At 34.9% G+C, this 18,552-nt stretch overlaps 2 protein-coding genes across 3 annotated transcripts; one reads left to right on the plus strand and one right to left on the minus strand.

Moving 5' to 3' along the window:
* Positions 1-542: 542 nt before the first annotated feature.
* On the plus strand, positions 543-12,723 carry LOC115992291 (ATPase 10, plasma membrane-type). The gene is made up of 22 exons (XM_031116443.1): positions 543-670; positions 1,523-1,605; positions 1,696-1,815; positions 2,412-2,510; positions 2,665-2,802; positions 3,357-3,491; positions 3,690-3,869; positions 4,423-4,629; positions 4,891-5,010; positions 5,977-6,096; positions 6,256-6,378; positions 6,638-6,742; positions 6,933-7,077; positions 7,962-8,123; positions 9,507-9,745; positions 10,342-10,374; positions 10,493-10,574; positions 10,788-10,948; positions 11,079-11,252; positions 11,464-11,646; positions 11,758-11,921; positions 12,168-12,723. Exons 2-22 carry the CDS (start codon positions 1,540-1,542, stop codon positions 12,262-12,264), a joined length of 2,853 nt encoding a protein of 950 aa, XP_030972303.1. The 5' UTR covers positions 543-670; positions 1,523-1,539; the 3' UTR covers positions 12,265-12,723.
* Positions 12,724-12,858: 135 nt separating this feature from the next.
* Positions 12,859-18,114, minus strand: LOC115992292. 2 transcript variants are annotated; one of them, XM_031116446.1, is made up of 7 exons: positions 17,990-18,114; positions 17,457-17,779; positions 16,073-16,335; positions 15,413-15,446; positions 14,942-15,277; positions 14,358-14,758; positions 12,859-13,394 (listed from the first exon to the last, which is right to left on the minus strand). In XM_031116446.1, exons 1-7 carry the CDS (start codon positions 18,013-18,015, stop codon positions 13,137-13,139), a joined length of 1,641 nt encoding a protein of 546 aa, XP_030972306.1. In that variant the 5' UTR covers positions 18,016-18,114; the 3' UTR covers positions 12,859-13,136. The 2 variants fall into 2 exon arrangements, with proteins under 2 accessions (XP_030972306.1, XP_030972305.1); XM_031116445.1 differs by lacking the exon at positions 17,990-18,114 and having other exon boundaries at positions 17,457-17,961.
* Positions 18,115-18,552: the final 438 nt, after the last annotated feature.

Genomic DNA, 18,552 nt, shown 5'->3' on the forward strand with positions numbered 1-18,552 from the left:
GGACCCCCCAAATCCGAGTAATGAGTTAATAGTTAGGCGGACGTGGGAGTTGGAGTAAGGTAATGTCCAATTGGCCACGTTTTGTTCCACGTGTGAAATTATATGTTGTAACTTGTAAGCACGACACTTTAGTAGTGTAGTCTGTAGTAGATTAGATGGTAGTAGTTAGTTAGTACCAATGAGGCAATGGGCAAAGACCAAAATACAGATTGGGGTTTGGACTTTTTTTTGGATTTTTTGAGGAAGCTGTTTTGTTAGGTTAGGTACTGTTCTCTTCTAGTCTAGTCTCTAGGTAAGAAGGGTAAGTTTTGAAAGGTAGTTAAGCCAACGGTCTTCTCCATCTTCCTTACTCTTTTTTCTTTGTGTGTATTGAAACTAAAAGCGAATAATTCTAAATCTCAATATAATAAAATAGCGTTGAAGAATGGGACATGCAAGACGACTAAGATCATCCACTCGTCCCGCCAAACTGCTCCTAACCAACGGTCAGCTACCAAATCAATTAGATACTAAATCTAAATCCAACTGTATCCCTTTTAAAACATCTTACTTTGCTCACCCCTTTCTCTTAGCTTCCTTGTACCACTCACAGCCATTTCTTTCTTATAGGAAGAAGAGGAGGAGAGGAAGCCTCTTCATCCAACTTCCTACACCCAGTTTTTTTGCATCAGTGAGTAACTCTACCACTTCCTTTTCTTTTCTTCACCTTTTGCATTTGCTTTGTATGTTTAATTTGATGTCTATTACTGTGAGCTTTGCCACCTGACCAGATGACATTACTTCTTTTGTCTTACCAATAATCATTACTTTGCTTTTCTTCTTTAAAAAGAATCCAGGGCCAACTTATTTATTTGATTGATAATGACATTAGATCTTTTCTTTTTTGTAACCTTAATGTAATGCAGAATCACTCTAGTTTTTTCGATGTAACTTCTGCTAAGCTATCAGCAATTCAAGTGTAGTACAACTCAAATTGATCATCATGATGAATTTAGAAACTTTCAATATTCATATAGTGTTACCTAGGTGAATATTAGGACTAGTTGGAATAGATCTTATTCATATATTCATGAGATTCACCCATACAATCAATTCTATAATTATTCTCCCACATTGAAGATAACTTGGTGCACAAATTTGCTAGATAATGATGATTATGACATTTGATATTAGCACATTGTGTTTTAGGCTTTTCAAATATCACAATTTAAGAATGAAGGATTAAGTGTTCATTGATTTCTTCAAGAAACATGACAACCGAGCTTGTGATTAGAATAATTTCATCATAGGGATCTGTGACACTGACCCAAATTGTTGAAAAAGGCTTTATGTACAGTTTCCGTACTAGTCACAGAATTATTACTCCAGTACAAGTTTGTTTATCCGAGGACCTCCCTATTTATCGGGGATGGGCAATGCTAATTATCTATTTCCTATTTATTTTCTCAGTCTTCATACTATAGTATTTCTCAAAGATTTCAAAGAAAATGGATTCTTAGTCTCGATTTGACTGTAACCACAGGATTTTAAGCTTGAATTATGGCTCAAGATTTGGATAAACCATTGCTGGATCCTGAGGATTTCCATCGAGAGGGAATCGATTTGGTAAGCTTTTCAAATCACATAACAAGTGCCACATTTTGAATTCAGCCTCTGTAGTAATATCAACATCTTTGAATCACTTTGCTTTGATAGGAGAACATACCATTAGATGAAGTTTTTGAACAACTTAGAACAACACGAAGAGGACTTTCATCTGAAGATGCTGAAGCCAGACTGCAGATTTTTGGCCCAAACAAGCTCGAAGAGAAGCCAGTAAGCTCCACAGTTTTTAAATTTTCTAATTTGTATTAGTTCATGATTAGTTTTTGAAGAAATTTGAAGAGTCAATTCCACTGGAAATCAGATCAACAGAGTCAACCAGATTTGCTCTTGACTAAAATTGACCTTTATATATAGTTGACCAGTAAAAACTTGAATGCATCAAGATGTGCTGAAAATTTAGAAGTGGCTGTTGTTGAAAGCAGTTTATTTATTGAGCTAAAAGAGTGCTCTATTCAGGTAGTAATTTAGAACCTAGAAATGCATTAAGGAAAGCCCAAATAGTTGAAGATTACCACACTAATGAAGTTTTTTGAATGTTGAAAATGCTCAAAGTAAATTGGTATTAATATAATGGGTTTTATTACAGCCAAGTTGGAATCTGGTTCAAATTCACATGCTCATTTCTCTACAATCTGGTTCATTGAATTTGAGCTTAGGGAATTCATTTTTCCCCCTTTAATTTGGATGAATATTGTTAGGATGTCTAATTGCTTATGGATTTTTTTGTACCCTAATATCTATGGTGTAAAAAGTTTATCACATTAAAGTAGTTCCTAACTTTGAAAAACAATTTTATTTTGATGCAGGAGAACAAATTTTTGAAATTTTTGAGTTTTATGTGGAATCCCTTGTCATGGGTTATGGAAGCTGCAGCGATAATGGCAATTGTCCTTGCTAATGGCGGAGTGAGTAGCTACATCTTAGCATGCAAATCACTATAGTGCTTCTCCATGGATTTTCTTCTTTTCTCTTTTTTTCCCTTCCTCTCTCCTATATATTCTTGAAGTCTAGTTGAAGGCTATTCTGATACTCTCTCTCTTTGTGGGAATGATATTTCAGGGGCAGGGTCCTGACTGGCAAGACTTTGTAGGGATTGTCTGCCTACTTTTAATCAATTCAACAATCAGTTTTATAGAGGAAAATAACGCAGGGAATGCTGCATCAGCACTTATGGCTCGTTTAGCGCCTAAAACAAAGGTTTGCCATTCTGATGCCATCAACTAGTAGTGAACATGGTCAAATTGCCTTGCATTTCCTTTCCATTATACTTTGAGAATACCAAACTTGTACCATTTTCTTCTCCTTAGAAATTTTTGTGAACTGAAAGATCTAAAGAAACATACTGTGTTAATTCAAGTGCTAAAACAAATATCTGCACATGCACACAAGGGCAAACCAATGCTTAGAAGATTTTACTTTATTTTGTAAAGATCAAAAGGAAAGAAATAAGGTAATTAGTAAAAAAAATATACTTAATCTGCTTAGGATTCTGAATTTAGTCTCTATCAAATGTTTCACACCACCTTTTTTTTTTCTTTGGAGGGGGGGGGGGGGGGGGTTTTACATAGCTCCATACAAGACTCATACCCGAAAAATACACCCTGGACTACCCCCCCCCCCACCTTATCCTTTGAGGGATGCTTATTTTCCTGGGTTGATTTTTTTTTGTTGCCTTTTCTAAATCTTGTTATAAAAACAACAACCACACTTGAGTGTACAAGAAAGTATCAACACACCATCTCTATATACAGGTTCTCCGAGATGGGCAGTGGCAAGAGCAAGATGCAGCTGTCCTGGTACCAGGAGATGTAATTAGCATAAAGCTTGGGGATATCATTCCTGCTGATGCTCGTCTGCTTGAAGGAGACTCACTAAGAATTGACCAGGCAAGTGCTTCTTTAAAATTAAAGAAGAAGCTGTTTTATCTATACTGTACTCTTGGCAACTATCTTTAACTTTTGGGTTGAGTAATTATTTCTTTTCCTTCTAACATATTCAATATAACTGCTTGATTTGATTGTAATTATTTTTCTCTAGATGGACTTCAATATGAGTCATATAATGATGTAATTTGGTCTGTGCAGTCAGCTCTTACTGGAGAATCTCTGCCTGTCACTAAGAGGACAGGTGATGAAGTATTTTCTGGTTCAACATGTAAGCATGGAGAGATTGAAGCTGTAGTGATAGCAACTGGAGTTCATTCTTTCTTGGGAAAAGCAGCATATTTAGTTGACAGCACCGAAGTTATCGGTCATTTCCAGAAGGTGATTTAAAGATTTTTAATTCTTTGCCAGCAGAGTCTCCTTGATACTAAAGTTTCCCGTGACCTTGTCCATCATGAATTAACTCTACCATTTTAATGTAGTACATACTTTGAAATTTCTTGAAATAGCTACTTTACAGTGATTCTATTAGACAATTATGACATTTTCCAGTTTTTTCTTTAACCTTAACAGTTTGATTTGGTTTGGTAATAGGTGGTGTAGTGTTCTTGTAATAATAATTTATTTGTGTTCTTGTCATGTATTAACTTTTTTTTTATAGTGTCAGCATTTATATTGCAATGAGGTTGAAATAGAAAAACATTTTCACAATATATTTTTCTGGAATGTGACATCAAGAACTGTCAAAATGCTGAAGATACTGCCCAAGACCAGGCTAACAGTAGTTGTAATTCAAATCTGCTTGAAATCAAAATTAGCTAAGCTGTTTTCACCTATACCTCTTTTGATGTAGTCTGACAAGGTGCTCATATTCCAAAAGTCATATGGAAGCTTTTGTAGTATTATGAAAATTTGATGAATTGTTTTTCTGCAGGTCCTTACCGCTATTGGGAACTTCTGCATTTGCTCCATAGCTGTGGGAATGATTCTTGAAATCATTGTCATGTTTCCTATTCAGAAACGTTCATACAGGGATGGAATCAACAACCTTCTTGTTCTTTTAATCGGAGGAATACCCATAGCTATGCCAACAGTATTATCTGTGACTCTTGCAATTGGTTCACATCGACTATCTCAACAGGTGCAACTCATTGTAGCCCTAATAATATCATAAATCTACCATGAAATTTATAATTCCAAAGTTATTGCTTCAAATATGTAAGATGAAGTGGAAACCAAAGCAAGTCATTTCCCAACTTGTCAAATGGATTTAAATTATCCAAATAAGACTTTCGTCTTTGCAATAGTTCTAGTACTTACCAAATGAAAGAAACTTCAATTGTGTGGTTTCCTTCATTAACAAACACAGCATGAAACTGAACTATTGTTTTTTATTCTGAAGGGTGCCATTACAAAAAGGATGACAGCAATTGAAGAAATGGCAGGAATGGATGTTCTTTGCAGTGATAAAACTGGAACTCTTACCCTGAATCGTCTCACTGTTGATCGGAACCTAATCGAGGTACCAAAGCTGACTCCATGAGATCGTTTTTTATCCTACAATTAGTTTGGACAACAAACCTGTAGTAATCTGCACATAGCACATCATGGTGACAGATTTTGTCACTAAGTATGTTTAATCTTATATGTTTTTGCCTTTGAATCCAGTTTGAGTCTCCCAAAAATTTGGCTAACTAGACAGAAGATGATGATTTAATATGTTGGACAGTAAAGTCACAAGTAGTTTGCCTTCTGCTAACAGCTTTCATTTTTGCTAATTGATTACCTAGGCTGAAACTTCTTACAATTTTTCTAATAGTATGATGCTTTAAGCCATACTTATTAAGTGAAGTTTGATTGGAATGTTGCTGCTGATCTTTTAGAAAGTCCATGGAGCTTTAAACTAAGTCATTAAATTCTTTCAAAAATTATTGATGATACTGTTAATCAATGTGCGACAATAATCATTTTGCATTGTACTTAACATAGGAAATGCCTATTTCTGAAACAAAGAAGATGCTCACTAAATGAATTTTCTAAGCTACATTTCTTCATTTTTTTTTATGGTAATGCAACTCTTGCTCCACATTTTTTCTTAAATATCATGCTCCACACAGGGTTTGGGAAATTTTTGTAGTACATAATACATAATGGTCATGTTGTCGGTGAAACAGTGAAAAATAAAGTATCCATGGCATGTTGGAAGAAAACATGGAGTGAAATTATTCTTTGTATAGTCTGGATATTTCTTGCGAGAATCTACATTTCATCTACTAGGTTGAAAGATCTCTGTTTCGAATACATCAGTCTCAAACATTAGACATCACGATGGAAGATGAATAATTTCCATGTGATATATAATTACTGGTTTCTCTTTTCTGATTTCCATTAGGAGCTTCAGAATTTCTGGACCAGAAACTTTAAATTTTAGTCATTTTATTGCCTCATTTGTCCTATATTCTAAAAGTTGAATTCATACCTTATGCAGGTTTTCAACAACAATATGGATAGAGATACAATTGTGTTGCTTGCAGCCAGAGCATCAAGAATAGAAAACCAGGATGCTATCGATGAAGCTATCGTTAACATGCTTGCTGATCCAAAGGAGGTTGGAATATATATAAGACATCTTACTTATACTGAAGTTTCTTGGTTCTATTCCTTTGTTGGGGTGTATGTGCTTATATGCATAAAACTGAGAGTACCCCTTTGTCTTTGCATGTTTGTGCTTATAAGAATACAACTAAAAGAATCTTTTCATCTTTAGGCTCGTGCAAACATCACAGAAGTGCATTTTCTTCCGTTCAATCCAGTGGACAAACGTACTGCAATTACATACATTGATTCTGATGGTAATTGGCATCGTGCCAGCAAAGGAGCTCCTGAACAGGTATCCATATGTTTATAAAGTACCCTCAAATATTTCATGTTTCCTGAAAAGGAGCTCCTGATTTTAATGCAAAGTTCACTTCTGAATTTCCTACCCGTGCATTGATGAATAATATTGTAGACATAAATAGGTTCCTTAACTTAATTCATTATTAATAAACCAGCAATTATAGGAATATGGTCATGGTGTCTGAAAATTAATTAATCCACCAGGAGTACAAGAGCATGAATTTTGTTTTTATTGTTGTCCTGTATGTCAGATTCTAAATCTTTGCCAAGAGAAACAAGAAATTGCCGGAAAAGTGCATTCCATCATTGACAAATTTGCTGAAAGGGGCTTGAGATCTCTCGGTGTTGCGTATCAGGTATAGCACATAGCTATCCTCTTTTGCTTTTCATTCTTGAAGTTAATGAATTAAAAAAGATTAGTTTATACTTCAAAGATTTAATCTTGAAATTAGGTAACATGATCATCATTTGAGCACATATTTAAAAGCCAAATCATTTGATATTATCTCTGAGATGTTCATTTACTTCATTTAATCATCCTTTCAGGCAGTTCCAGAAAGAACTAAGGAGAGTCCTGGAGATCCTTGGACATTTTGTGGTTTGTTACCCTTGTTTGATCCTCCAAGACATGACAGTGCTGAGACCATCCGCAGGGCTCTTAACCTTGGAGTCTGTGTTAAGATGATTACAGGTACATGTGGATCTCTGGTATATAATAAGGAGCACATATATATTGAAGAATCATATATATTTTTTATTAGAACTCATTTGTGTTAAAAATTTCATTTCTTTCTCCTATGAATTGTTTCCAATACAATTATTTTGGTTCAGCTATCACTATGTAGTTTAAGTTTATTTCAGTAAATTGAAGACATCTATTTTAAAGTTTGTCTTCCATAATTTTTCTGTGAGAAACAGAAATATTGCATTAGACACATCTTGGGTGCTGGAATCATGCCCAAAAATTGAAATTAATCAGCATACTTGTATTCTTGTTACAGATTGGATTTGTGACTTCTTGGGGAAAAAAACATGGATATTATGAATTCATAATGACGCAATGGTAAATTGGTTTGATTTAGCTGGGCTTCAAAGCAGATCCTGAATCCACCATGGATGAAAATAAGACTTTAACATATCCCCTATGAAAAACCGTACTCACAATAGCAAATAAAAGCATCTTTTAGACTGCTAATAAGAATATCACCTTTGAGGTTGGGGGCGCGGTGGAATATCATAATTATGTACATAATTTTAATCAGGCATGGAACCAAAAATATTAACATTGTCTACCACTGTATCAACAAGGTCAGAAACTAAAATCCAAAAAATAACAGAAACATGGGGATCAAGAACATGATTTAATAGAATTGACAACCTGGTCAGAGCTGATAAAGATGCTCAACCTTTCAGTATGCCAATGATTTGGGGATTTAAAAAATTTTACCTGTCTTGAATAAGTTAATAGATATAATAATGCTGGCCTGAGCTATTAGAATCATTGATGATTTTTAATATTCTTACTCAGAAATGTGAAATAAAGATACTAATGTGAAAATGTATGTGATAATGAAGGTGATCAATTAGCAATTGCAAAGGAGACAGGGCGAAGACTTGGTATGGGAACAAACATGTACCCATCTTCTTCATTGTTGGGCCGTGACAAAGATGAACATGAAGCTCTTCCCGTGGATGAGCTCATTGAAAAGGCAGATGGCTTTGCTGGTGTATTCCCTGGTATTTGAATCCATTACCTGTCTCATGGAAAGTTAATTTTATTAGATTACATACTTCTTGTTTTCTTTTATTTTTTATTTTTTTGGTGTTTGGTCATTGATGTAACATGAACATAATAGCATGATTTTAAGAGATGTGGAAGGGGGTATGACTTGAACAACGCCAACTGACTTAGGTTCCCTATTAAATCCTCTTCCTAGCTAACACTAACTTGTCAGCCTTTTTAAGATATGACAAATTGACATTGAGCTCTAGATAAACTAGCACTTCTTGCCCCCACAAGAATGGTGTGGTGCAGAGAAGTCATGGTTTTTGAGGCCCACTGGTGTAAATCTAACTTACTAACATAAAAAGAAGAGGCAGGTTGGGTGGTAATTACTTGGTTTAAATTAATGCCAAAACTAACTCATGAAAAACTACTTTCTTCATCTCTTTGTTGGAGATTGTCTCAAATTCCTATTTTGATTTGATTGCCTATTTTTCTATTTTCTTAGTATGGAAGGAATATCTATTCATAGTCAAACAAGTAATTGGTATTCCTTGTTAAAGAAGTATTGAAGGAAAGCCTGTTCTTTGTCAAAGAAGTAATTGTTATTCCTTGTTAAAAAATTATTGTTAAATCTTGTTCACCAAGGATTTGAAATTGGACCCTTATATAGAGATTATATATATATATATATATATATATTGTAAAAGGCTTGGTGGCTTTGACCCAAGGGTCCTCCCAAATGGGGAGAGAAGAAGACTATTAGAAGAACATAGAATGATTTTCTTCTAAGAGTAATTTGATAGTTCTTTTGGGTTTGAAAGATTCTCATATGTGTGTGATGCAAGTCATGAGGGTAAAGGAAAACATAGAATTCTCCAAAGTGAGCAGCTGAGAGGTTGACTATTGTAATCTTTATTGAATATAATAGATTTGATTTCCTTCTCCATGGATGTAGGAAGTTTTCTGAAGCACATAAATTCTTTTCTATGTTGTGTGTGTTTATTGTTTTTTATTTGACTTCACTGTTATTTGTTAGAATCCCTCTGTGTTATATCACTACATTGTGCAATTTTTCAGTTATTTGCTTGCCCAAATCCTGTTCCTGAATGTTTGCATTCATTGCATTCTAGTTCTCTGAAACCATAAAGCAAAAACTCTAAATTATCTTTAAAATTACAAATTTGTATGGCCAAAGTATGAAAAGGTTTTCAAGTCACGAGATCATGGAAATGACCTAATGGAAGTGTTCTCTTGTATTTGATGGTTTAAGTACTAAAATGGCTAATAGATGATTGCTTATTTGCAAATCTCCATGTCATGTATATATTTCATATCTATTACCATATCTCCTGGTGATTTGTTGACTCTAGTTATCATTTCCATAAACTTTTCAGAACATAAGTACGAAATTGTGAAAATTTTACAAGAAAAAAAGCATGTGGTTGGAATGACTGGAGATGGTGTGAATGATGCACCTGCTTTAAAGAAAGCAGATATTGGAATAGCAGTGGCAGATGCTACAGATGCTGCAAGAGGCGCTGCTGATATAGTGTTAACAGAGCCTGGCTTAAGTGTGATTGTCAGTGCAGTGTTGACTAGCAGAGCTATATTCCAAAGAATGAAGAATTATACAGTTGAGTATCGATTTTTCTTCTGTCTATACTGATGTTAGCATTATATCTGCAGGATCAAGGTCTGTATTGTGTGCATGCTTAAAAAAATTTAAATTCTGGAAAATTATACCAGATGCACCAAGTTTGCCATTCGACCAACTTTGAACTATTAGAATGATTTCACTGTCATACATGTGTTATTTCTTATGTTCTATTGGAGATCAAAGTCCTCGATAACAAATGGCATTATAGCTGCACACTATCACTGGTTGCTCTTGAGGTTGGAAATATTCCAGGTGCACTAATTTTTTTATGTCTAAGATCAATAAAAGTCATAGCTAGTGTACAAATTTCTTACTTTTACGGAGTCTAGGAGAGGTGATTGGTAGGTAGCATTATGCCCCCCACCCCTTTTTTCGGGAAGGTTGATTCCTAGACTCGAGGTTGCTACTTGTCATTTTTATGTCTAAGCAATAAGCATGCAACATATATCAAAAACTTTTGTAATACCAAACATGATTGTTACACATAACTTTTTCTTTTTTCCTCTTTTTTTTTGTTTCTTGATTTCAAAATTGTTTAATGGTAAAACTAATTAGCTTGCATGAATATGCAGATATATGCTGTCTCCATAACCATAAGGATTGTGGTAAGCTAGGGTTATTTTGCTTTTTTTAGTTCATTTTCACTAGCTTAAGTGCTAAAGGTTTAATTCTTGCTTTTTTGTTTCAACTTTCATATAATTCTTCAACTCAACCTTTTTGCAGCTTGGTTTTGTGCTCCTAGCTTTGATATGGGAATATGACTTCCCACCTTTCATGGTTCTGATAATAGCGATACTGAATGATGGTATTATTTCAAAGAGCCTCTGTTTCTTTCTTTCTTTTTTTTATTACTTTGCTGGTATTCTTGGCCTCAATTTCTTTCTGAAGTAACTAAAGACTTTGCAAAAAATATATAATAAATTAAATTGATAAAGAATTGAATGAAGGATTTTTTTAGTACTATTGATGCTTTGCCATATATGGGAAATGTGATCAAAATGTTTGTGATTTGTATCAGGGACCATCATGACTATTTCAAAGGACCGAGTAAAGCCATCTCCAATGCCTGACAGTTGGAAGCTCAATGAAATATTTGCGACCGGCATTGTCATTGGCACATATCTTGCTTTGGTTACCGTCTTATTTTACTGGGTTATAGTGGACACCACTTTCTTTGAGGTATGAAACTTGATAAACTTGTCTTATGAACATGTTTCTTAAGATTCAGTGAAACTGAATAGAAAAAGGATATAGTTGTTTTCTTTTGTATACCTTATTCTCATGTTTATTGTTATCTCTGTCATTGCAGACTCTCTTCAACTTAAGCTCCTTATCCAGTAACAGTGAGGAAGTTTCATCAGCTGTATATTTGCAAGTTAGCATCATCAGCCAGGCTCTCATATTTGTTACACGTAGTCAGGGGTGGTCATTTCTAGAGAGGCCTGGAACTCTCTTGATGTGTGCTTTTGTGGTGGCTCAACTGGTAAAGTTTATGCAAAAAGGCACAGCTCCTATACGGAGCTCCCAAAATTGTTTTTTTAATTTATTTCATATCTCACCTTCTGGACAAATCTCTCAATATGTCCAACCAAACCAACTATATGTTGCCTGCATAAAACTTGATTGTGAATTAACTAAATCAAACCAAGCGGAGTTTCAGTACATCTGCTGAGATTATTATTTCTACGTGTTAGGTTGCTACTGTAATTGCTGTCTATGCAAATATTAGCTTTGCTTCCATTAGCGGCATTGGATGGGGATGGGCTGGTGTTATATGGTTATATAGTTTGATCTTCTATATACCACTGGATATTATCAAGTTCACAGTACGCTATGCATTGAGTGGAGAAGCTTGGAATCTCTTATTTGATAGAAAGGTAACTGCAGTGTACTTTATTTCATGGTGATTCTTATTAGCCTCTATGAGGAGTAAGCCTTGGCTTCAGAAATGATCCTTCTTGCTTTATATTTCTTTTTGGTTTCAACAGACAGCTTTTACCTCTAAGAAAGATTATGGGAAGGAAGATAGGGCAGCCCAATGGGTAGTTTCTCAGAGAAGTCTACAAGGATATACATCTGGAGATTTAGAGATCAATGGTAGGCGATCTTCTTTGATTGCTGAACAGGCCAGGCGGCGTGCTGAAATAGCCAGGTACTACAAACTTTTATTCAAGTATTCACTCTTTACAATGACCTGCTCCATGATTTTCTATATGGATTTGATCCAATCTAAATTACCTGGTTTACAGATCTTTTACCCTCCTGATGCATTAGCTTATTCTGTTGACATGTGATATATATATATATATATATATATATATTTTGCACTAAGCAGAATAGTTTGGCATGGAGTATCAATTGAAATGTACTTCGTTATAATAACCCTTGAATTTTGCAGGCTAGGGGAGTTACACACTTTGAGGGGACATATAGAATCTGTAGCGAGGCTTAAAAATTTGGACTTGAATGTGATCCAATCAGCTCATACAGTCTGATGCAATGATATAAATAGTTTTATCCCTCAAATCTAGCAAAGGCAAAGCTAGCAGCAGCTGTTCACATGCTCATGTTGAGTGTATTTTGTAAAAGAAAACAACATTTTTCATCTGAGAGTTGTTGGAAATGGCATTGGTGATCTATGCAGTGTTCTCAGTTCTTTGGGCTCCAAAGGTTAGGAACGCATCTCAAAAGGGGTCTTCAACTAATAACTCGTGCCATTTCTTAGTGTGATTGCAATTTTTTGATAGAGAGAACTATGTATTGAGCTCTGGATATTCTTACTTTTATTGGCAGAGATTTTATGTAATAGTTAGGCAACTCCCAGAAAATAATGCTACTTGACACATTTTTTATATCAAAAGCTTATGTATCTCATATAGTTTGGAGTTAAGATCATTTCACTATATTGCCAAAAGCACTCATTTGGTGTTATGGAGTTAATACTATATTTCTTACTCTGCCCTGATGGTTTATAGTTTCTTCGAACAAGATTATTGTTGCTTGTTCTGACAATTAGGTGTTCATACTAAGTCAATGCATGAAACTGGAAATGAGATGGTTAACATAAATTAAAATGTTAGTTGCATTCATATACTAAGGAAAGAATTACCTAACGAGACGTACATTTTCTGCAGTGATAATGAACAAACAACCTTCTTAGGTAAAGATGTGTGTTTATCCTCATCAAGTAAGAGTTCGGTTTCAATACACTACTTTTTTAGCAACAAAATCAATGTCAAACGGGGACAGATAGACACACTATAGTTAACGTGTAACTCAAAAAAGCAACATTATTCTGACCTCTTGACTTGATGATTGCGTTCTTATTCTACACTATGACCAGCATTATTTGCAAGATGAGATTTTCTTAGAATGAGGATAACTGAATGATGCGCTCCTTTCCAAGCCTCACAGAGTTGACATAATTTGTGGGGCAATGTGCAGAAAGACCAGGAAGTGCCAGTCCTATCACCCTGAGCAGTATGGAAAACCAGCCCTCCTTATACTCTGGCCCATGGGTGTAGCCCATTATTAAACCTCGGATTAATTCCCAAACAGCATTCAGATACTCTGGTATCAGGTATCTCATTCCAAAGTAATTTCTGTTTGGCTCCTCATCCATATGCTGCAAATATGCATAGATTAAAGAAAAAACCAACTCAGTATTGTAAAGAAGATTAAACACCAACAAAGATAATTTTAAAAGTTAAGACAAGCTGTTATAACATTACAATGAATGTTACTTTTTTTGTTCATTCTTTCAGTTATTGCCAGCTAAAATACTAAATCATTATACACATACGCACATAGTTGGATATATGTTCCTTGGTCCATGATAATTCAACAGAAAACTTCTAGTCAAAGAGTTGAAATTCATCATTTTTATAACTGCGTACAAGGCAGTCAGAGATCATTGTGTTAAATTGGCTGTTTCTAAGAATATATCTTCTTGCGTGAAAAGGGTTAAAAAAATAAACATTGTGGACAAGAAGGTGAAAAAAATCAATGGTCATAATAAGAGCCCAAACAAAGCCAGACTGAAATTCCAATAGTCTTAACATCAGGTAATAACCCTCTCTCTTTTGTCTAATTTCTATGTTTGGTTTCCAAGAAGATACAAGAAAAACAAAGAGAGAAAACTTGCAGTCTAGTAACAGGTTGAGGTTGAAGTTATGATTGTGAGACCATAAACCATTTATATGTTATACTTTCTTCTTTTATCTAATTATTTACTCAATAACCAAACAAGATTTTTAGAGATTTCTTCTAGTAGTTTTGAGGTCACTAATTCACTGCATATGTTTTGAGTTAATTTGTGACGTGAAAGTTTGTTTCTTTAATAATTGAAGATGATAATGATTAAGAATACCTATGTAAAGTTCCTATCTTTCGTTTCTTTGGCTTTGCTATTCCTCCTTTGTTTTTTGGAAAAATTAAACATGTATTAGAGGGATATAGATAGCGACAGTTTCCTTTTATTGGGCCGTTATCAGCTGTGTTATTATATACGGACACACAAGTGCTATATCATTAAGAAACTGAAAGACAGGATGCTCTCCGTTTATGATTGCAGTGACATAAGTTGTACCTTTTCAACGTATAGGCTGTCATAGTAAAGGCACACTCCAAAATGTTTATAGAAAAAGATTTTGTCATCGTAAGGCAATCTCGGCACAAGGTCGTTGCAGTAGACCATCCTGAAGTACTTTGGGACTGGATGATTCAAATGGGCTTCCATGAACCTCCCCAGTTCCTTGTTCCCAACCCTGGGCTGTCCAAATGTGTATACACCCAATAACCTTTGTATTATCTCCTTCTCCTCATGTAGCACCAGCACCATTGGGAATAATATGGCAAGTGCCCCACCTAAGCTATGTCCAGTGACTACGAATTTTGCATTCTCGTGCTCCTTGAATAAGCTCTTGAGCTTACTTTTTACAGCATAGTACGCAGTCTTCTCCACCATTTCTGGTGGAATCTTCTTAATACCTGCACTAGCATGCCCTTTAGAGTTTAGAGTACGAAAAATTACCGATTCTTCCAAAAACTTAATTCGTTTAAATTTAATCATTTCACAATTTTGAACATTTTATATGGGAGCTAGAGCAGAAATAGTGTTCAAACTCAGTCAGGAAAGGGTGAATATTATTCTAACAAACAGTTTCCACCCACCTTGATCTTGTTCTTGGCCCCAATCAATGTTTGAGGATACTGATTCTCTGCCTTGTGAAGGGCTTTTGCTAACACGAACACCACCTGAATTAGTCCATTTTTTAAGGTGATTTTGGAAGGTGACAACATCAGCTCTGTTGCCCAAACCCAAGGCTTCTAAGAATCCCATGTGAACTTTTCCCAATTTTGGGATTTCATACCAAGAGTAGTCAAAATCGGTACTCCAATCATTCGCATTAAAAGGTTCTGTGCCCCTGAAGCTGATCAGTATCAAATTCGCATCTTTATCCTTGTCACACAGTATGAACACTTGGGTCGACCTCTCCCTTTGGAAATCTACCAAATCATTTTTATATGATTAGGCAAGTTAAACAGTAAAACTGGAGTATATGTTAACACAAATCATGTGGAAAATATGCTTCTCAAAGAAAAAAAAAATCCTGTGGAAAATATGTTTCTTAGTGTTCATACCATTCCAGCAGTTGTAGAAGTCCACAAAATGCATCTGACAGAAATTGTTAGTATATGTTAGTATGTTACATAAGGAAGGAAAAATTTAGGACTACATTCATTTGTTTTTCTCATGATTCTGTTACAATTGGTTATCAGTGGTGGAAAAAAATGATGGTATATGTGGAAATGATAAACAGTTAATCATAATCTAGTATATAAAATAGTTATGAAAAATGCGTGGTCTTAAAATTACTCCGAAAACACATATTTTAATTTTTATCTTGTTTTTTATTTATTCTCTACAAAATTGTGTATCATGAACATATGTTGAATATATGTAAGAGAAAAAGGCTGGCCGTTGGGCTTCCTTTTGTTTGACTAGGGATCCTAATTCATTAACTTAACTTATTTTCTCGTTTAACTCTTGCTCATGAGGCAGGTTAAAAGTTTCTCATGCTCTCGTCAAGATATTTTAGTTCAACTGGTTAGTACTTTCTAGAGTTTCTAAAACATTTAGGATTTAGATATTCTCTTCTCATTGTAACCATCAGATTATCAAAAAATCAAATTGTCATGAGACCCTTTTTATCCTTTCTTAATATAGTTTATCATCATGTAAAAAATAAAATAAATAAAGTAGAAGGAAACAAGAGAAAACAAATAGAATAGCTTGCTTGCCTTCCAATGGTGAAGTACAACATTTTTAATGACTTTGGAATTCTCATATGCCAACTTGGAGGCCATGATGCAAAGGTCCATAAGGGCCCGGTTCCCCACTTCTATTCTTATGCTTCTCTCCCCAAAAACAGATGATTCACTATTATTATTAGTATCTTGCAGTAGTAGTAAGCTTTGGGCCTTGTAAAGGTCAATCCGCCCATCTAAATGCCCAACCGTACTTATGAAGGTCTCCGTGTCCCGCTCTGGCACCACCACCTTTCCTGTTTCACCCATTGCAAACGCCATGTGTTAAATACATTACTATTATGTCGAGAATGAGAATGAGAATGAGTATGCAACGTTATTATTTCTTCTAAGGGGGGAACCATAGAAAACCATTTCATTAGTAAGTACCAGAACTCACTCACGAGCAGGATATATTTGGATGGGCAATGATTATCACATTCTAGTTACTGCACATTCACCTTACACAAAATGCCACGTGGACTAAAATCATGTTTTGAAAATATGTCAAAATTGTGTTTTCAAAATACAACTTCACAGGAAGTGTGTATGAAATATGCAATAAGGAGTGTCTAACAAGATTTAACTTATTTGGATAAATGCATGGTTAAATTTAATTGTTTAAAAAAAAAAGTAACGCCTTTTTTGTTACATTAATTAATACATTTATGTGATTAATTTCAATAATAATGCTTTTTTTTAATACAAGATAGAATTCTACTCTAGCCTAATTTAAGTGTATATGTGTGTGAAACTCCCTCCTGGAGACTTAAACCTCGACTCTTGACCCCCACATCCTATAAGCACTTATACATGTAGAGTGACCATCGCACCAAGGATGTGCGATGGTAATGATAATGCTAAAACTACCACAAAGCTACATCATTTAAGTAACTATATAAGTTTTGGTCAATTGCAATCAATTCCTGAAGTTGTAATGACACCTGCACACACTCAAAAGGAAATTGAAATAATGATTTAATGCCACAATTTCCTACTTAAAAACCGTGATTTGAATCTGTAATTTCAGTTACTTTTTGTAGTATATAAAATTATGTAAAACAACTTGTTTACAATAAATTTAACCATTTAGTTTAATTTAAATGTTATCGGTCAGAAGACAAAGCAAGGAAATGATTAGAAAACACAAATATCATAACCAACAAGAGGTCAAGATATGAAGTCACATATATGTTTTTGTGTGTGTATTATATATATATATATATATATATACACACACACACGTATTAAGTAAAAATAGTAAAAATCGCTAGAAACAAAAATAAGAAGTGATAAAAAGAAATTATAAAAAATGGATATAAAAGTAGTAGTATAAGTGTAAGTGGTATATGTATTAATCAATTACTAGACTACGTACCTTGTAAGAGGTTGGAGAGTAGACCAAGAAGGTTGTGATTGAGAGAGAGGAGATTGAGAAAGAAGTCAAAAGCATAGCCAGTCCACTCCAGGGGCTTGGCAAAAAAGGCAATGAATTTGCGGAGTATGAGTGACACCAGTATGACCCATCTGTGATCCACCGCCACTCTTTCCACCAGTTCCTGGTCCGAACCCTCCAGGAAGCTCAGCCCGCTCGCCAGGTCTGCCCACACCAGGTAACGATATAAGTCCCCGATTCCACCCTTCTCCGGCCGTATTATCAGGTACTTCAATCTTGAAGAAGAAGAAGAAGACCTTGACCCACTGCCACATCCACATGCATCATCGTTATTATCCATAGGGTATATATGTATCTACTGTCTCTCTCTCTCTCTCTCTCTCTCTCTCTCTCTCTCTCTCTCTCAATGCATATACATACATATATATATAGGCAAAGATTGATGTTCGTTAATTACTACTAGAAACTTAATAATTCTTATTCCTTAAAGCTTAAGGTTAATTACACGTACATACGTCGGTGGATAAAGAAACTGCTGCATTACTTGCACGAATGGTAATTACCACAGCTTAATTAGATAGCTAGCTTCTTCAGATTTCGACAAGAGTAGTAGTAGGTATATTTTCCTTTTTGGAATTTGGATGATGAGGGTGAGGCCTTAATTAGCTTAGCTAGCCTCCAAAATGGCAAAACCCGTCACCACCGCTGTCTTTTTTGGAAGTGATAAAAAGGGTAATAAGACTTATTAACGGACATATATATATATAAGAGATTAATGTGACCACATTGCTTTTCTTTTTAACTGAACTGCCAAAAGAATATACTGCCAAAGTACGCCATCACCTGATTCACCTTACGTCGTTTTTCTTCCTTTTGCTTCTACGCAACGGCTTCAACCGAAAACGGAAATCAAATTTATTAGTCACAAACAAACATTATTTCAAACTATTTGTATAAATTTTACATAAAGACTTACAATTAAAGTGAACGTAATTGATGACAAGACAAAACTTAGGAAGTATGATTGATGTGAAGGCACGTCATGGGCATCAGCAGCGGTAGTATGATTGATGTTCCT

The sequence above is a fragment of the Quercus lobata genome, chromosome 5, assembly GCF_001633185.2.
Source record: "Quercus lobata isolate SW786 chromosome 5, ValleyOak3.0 Primary Assembly, whole genome shotgun sequence".
NCBI lineage: Eukaryota > Viridiplantae > Streptophyta > Magnoliopsida > Fagales > Fagaceae > Quercus > Quercus lobata.

Bases quoted from the DNA above. Each gene is read 5' to 3' on its own strand.
- LOC115992291 (XM_031116443.1), top strand. From the start codon at position 1,540: ATGGCTCAAGATTTGGATAAACCATTGCTGGATCCTGAGGATTTCCAT. The intron at 10,575-10,787 runs GTATTATTTCAA...GATTTGTATCAG, and splicing joins AATAGCGATACTGAATGATG to GGACCATCATGACTATTTCA. The intron at 11,647-11,757 runs GTAACTGCAGTG...TGGTTTCAACAG, and splicing joins ATCTCTTATTTGATAGAAAG to ACAGCTTTTACCTCTAAGAA.
- LOC115992292 (XM_031116445.1), bottom strand. From the start codon at position 17,814: ATGGATAATAACGATGATGCATGTGGATGTGGCAGTGGGTCAAGGTCT. The intron at 16,336-17,456 runs GTACGTAGTCTA...TGGGTGAAACAG, and splicing joins ACTCTCCAACCTCTTACAAG to GAAAGGTGGTGGTGCCAGAG. The intron at 14,759-14,941 runs GTGGGTGGAAAC...ATGCTAGTGCAG, and splicing joins GGGCCAAGAACAAGATCAAG to GTATTAAGAAGATTCCACCA.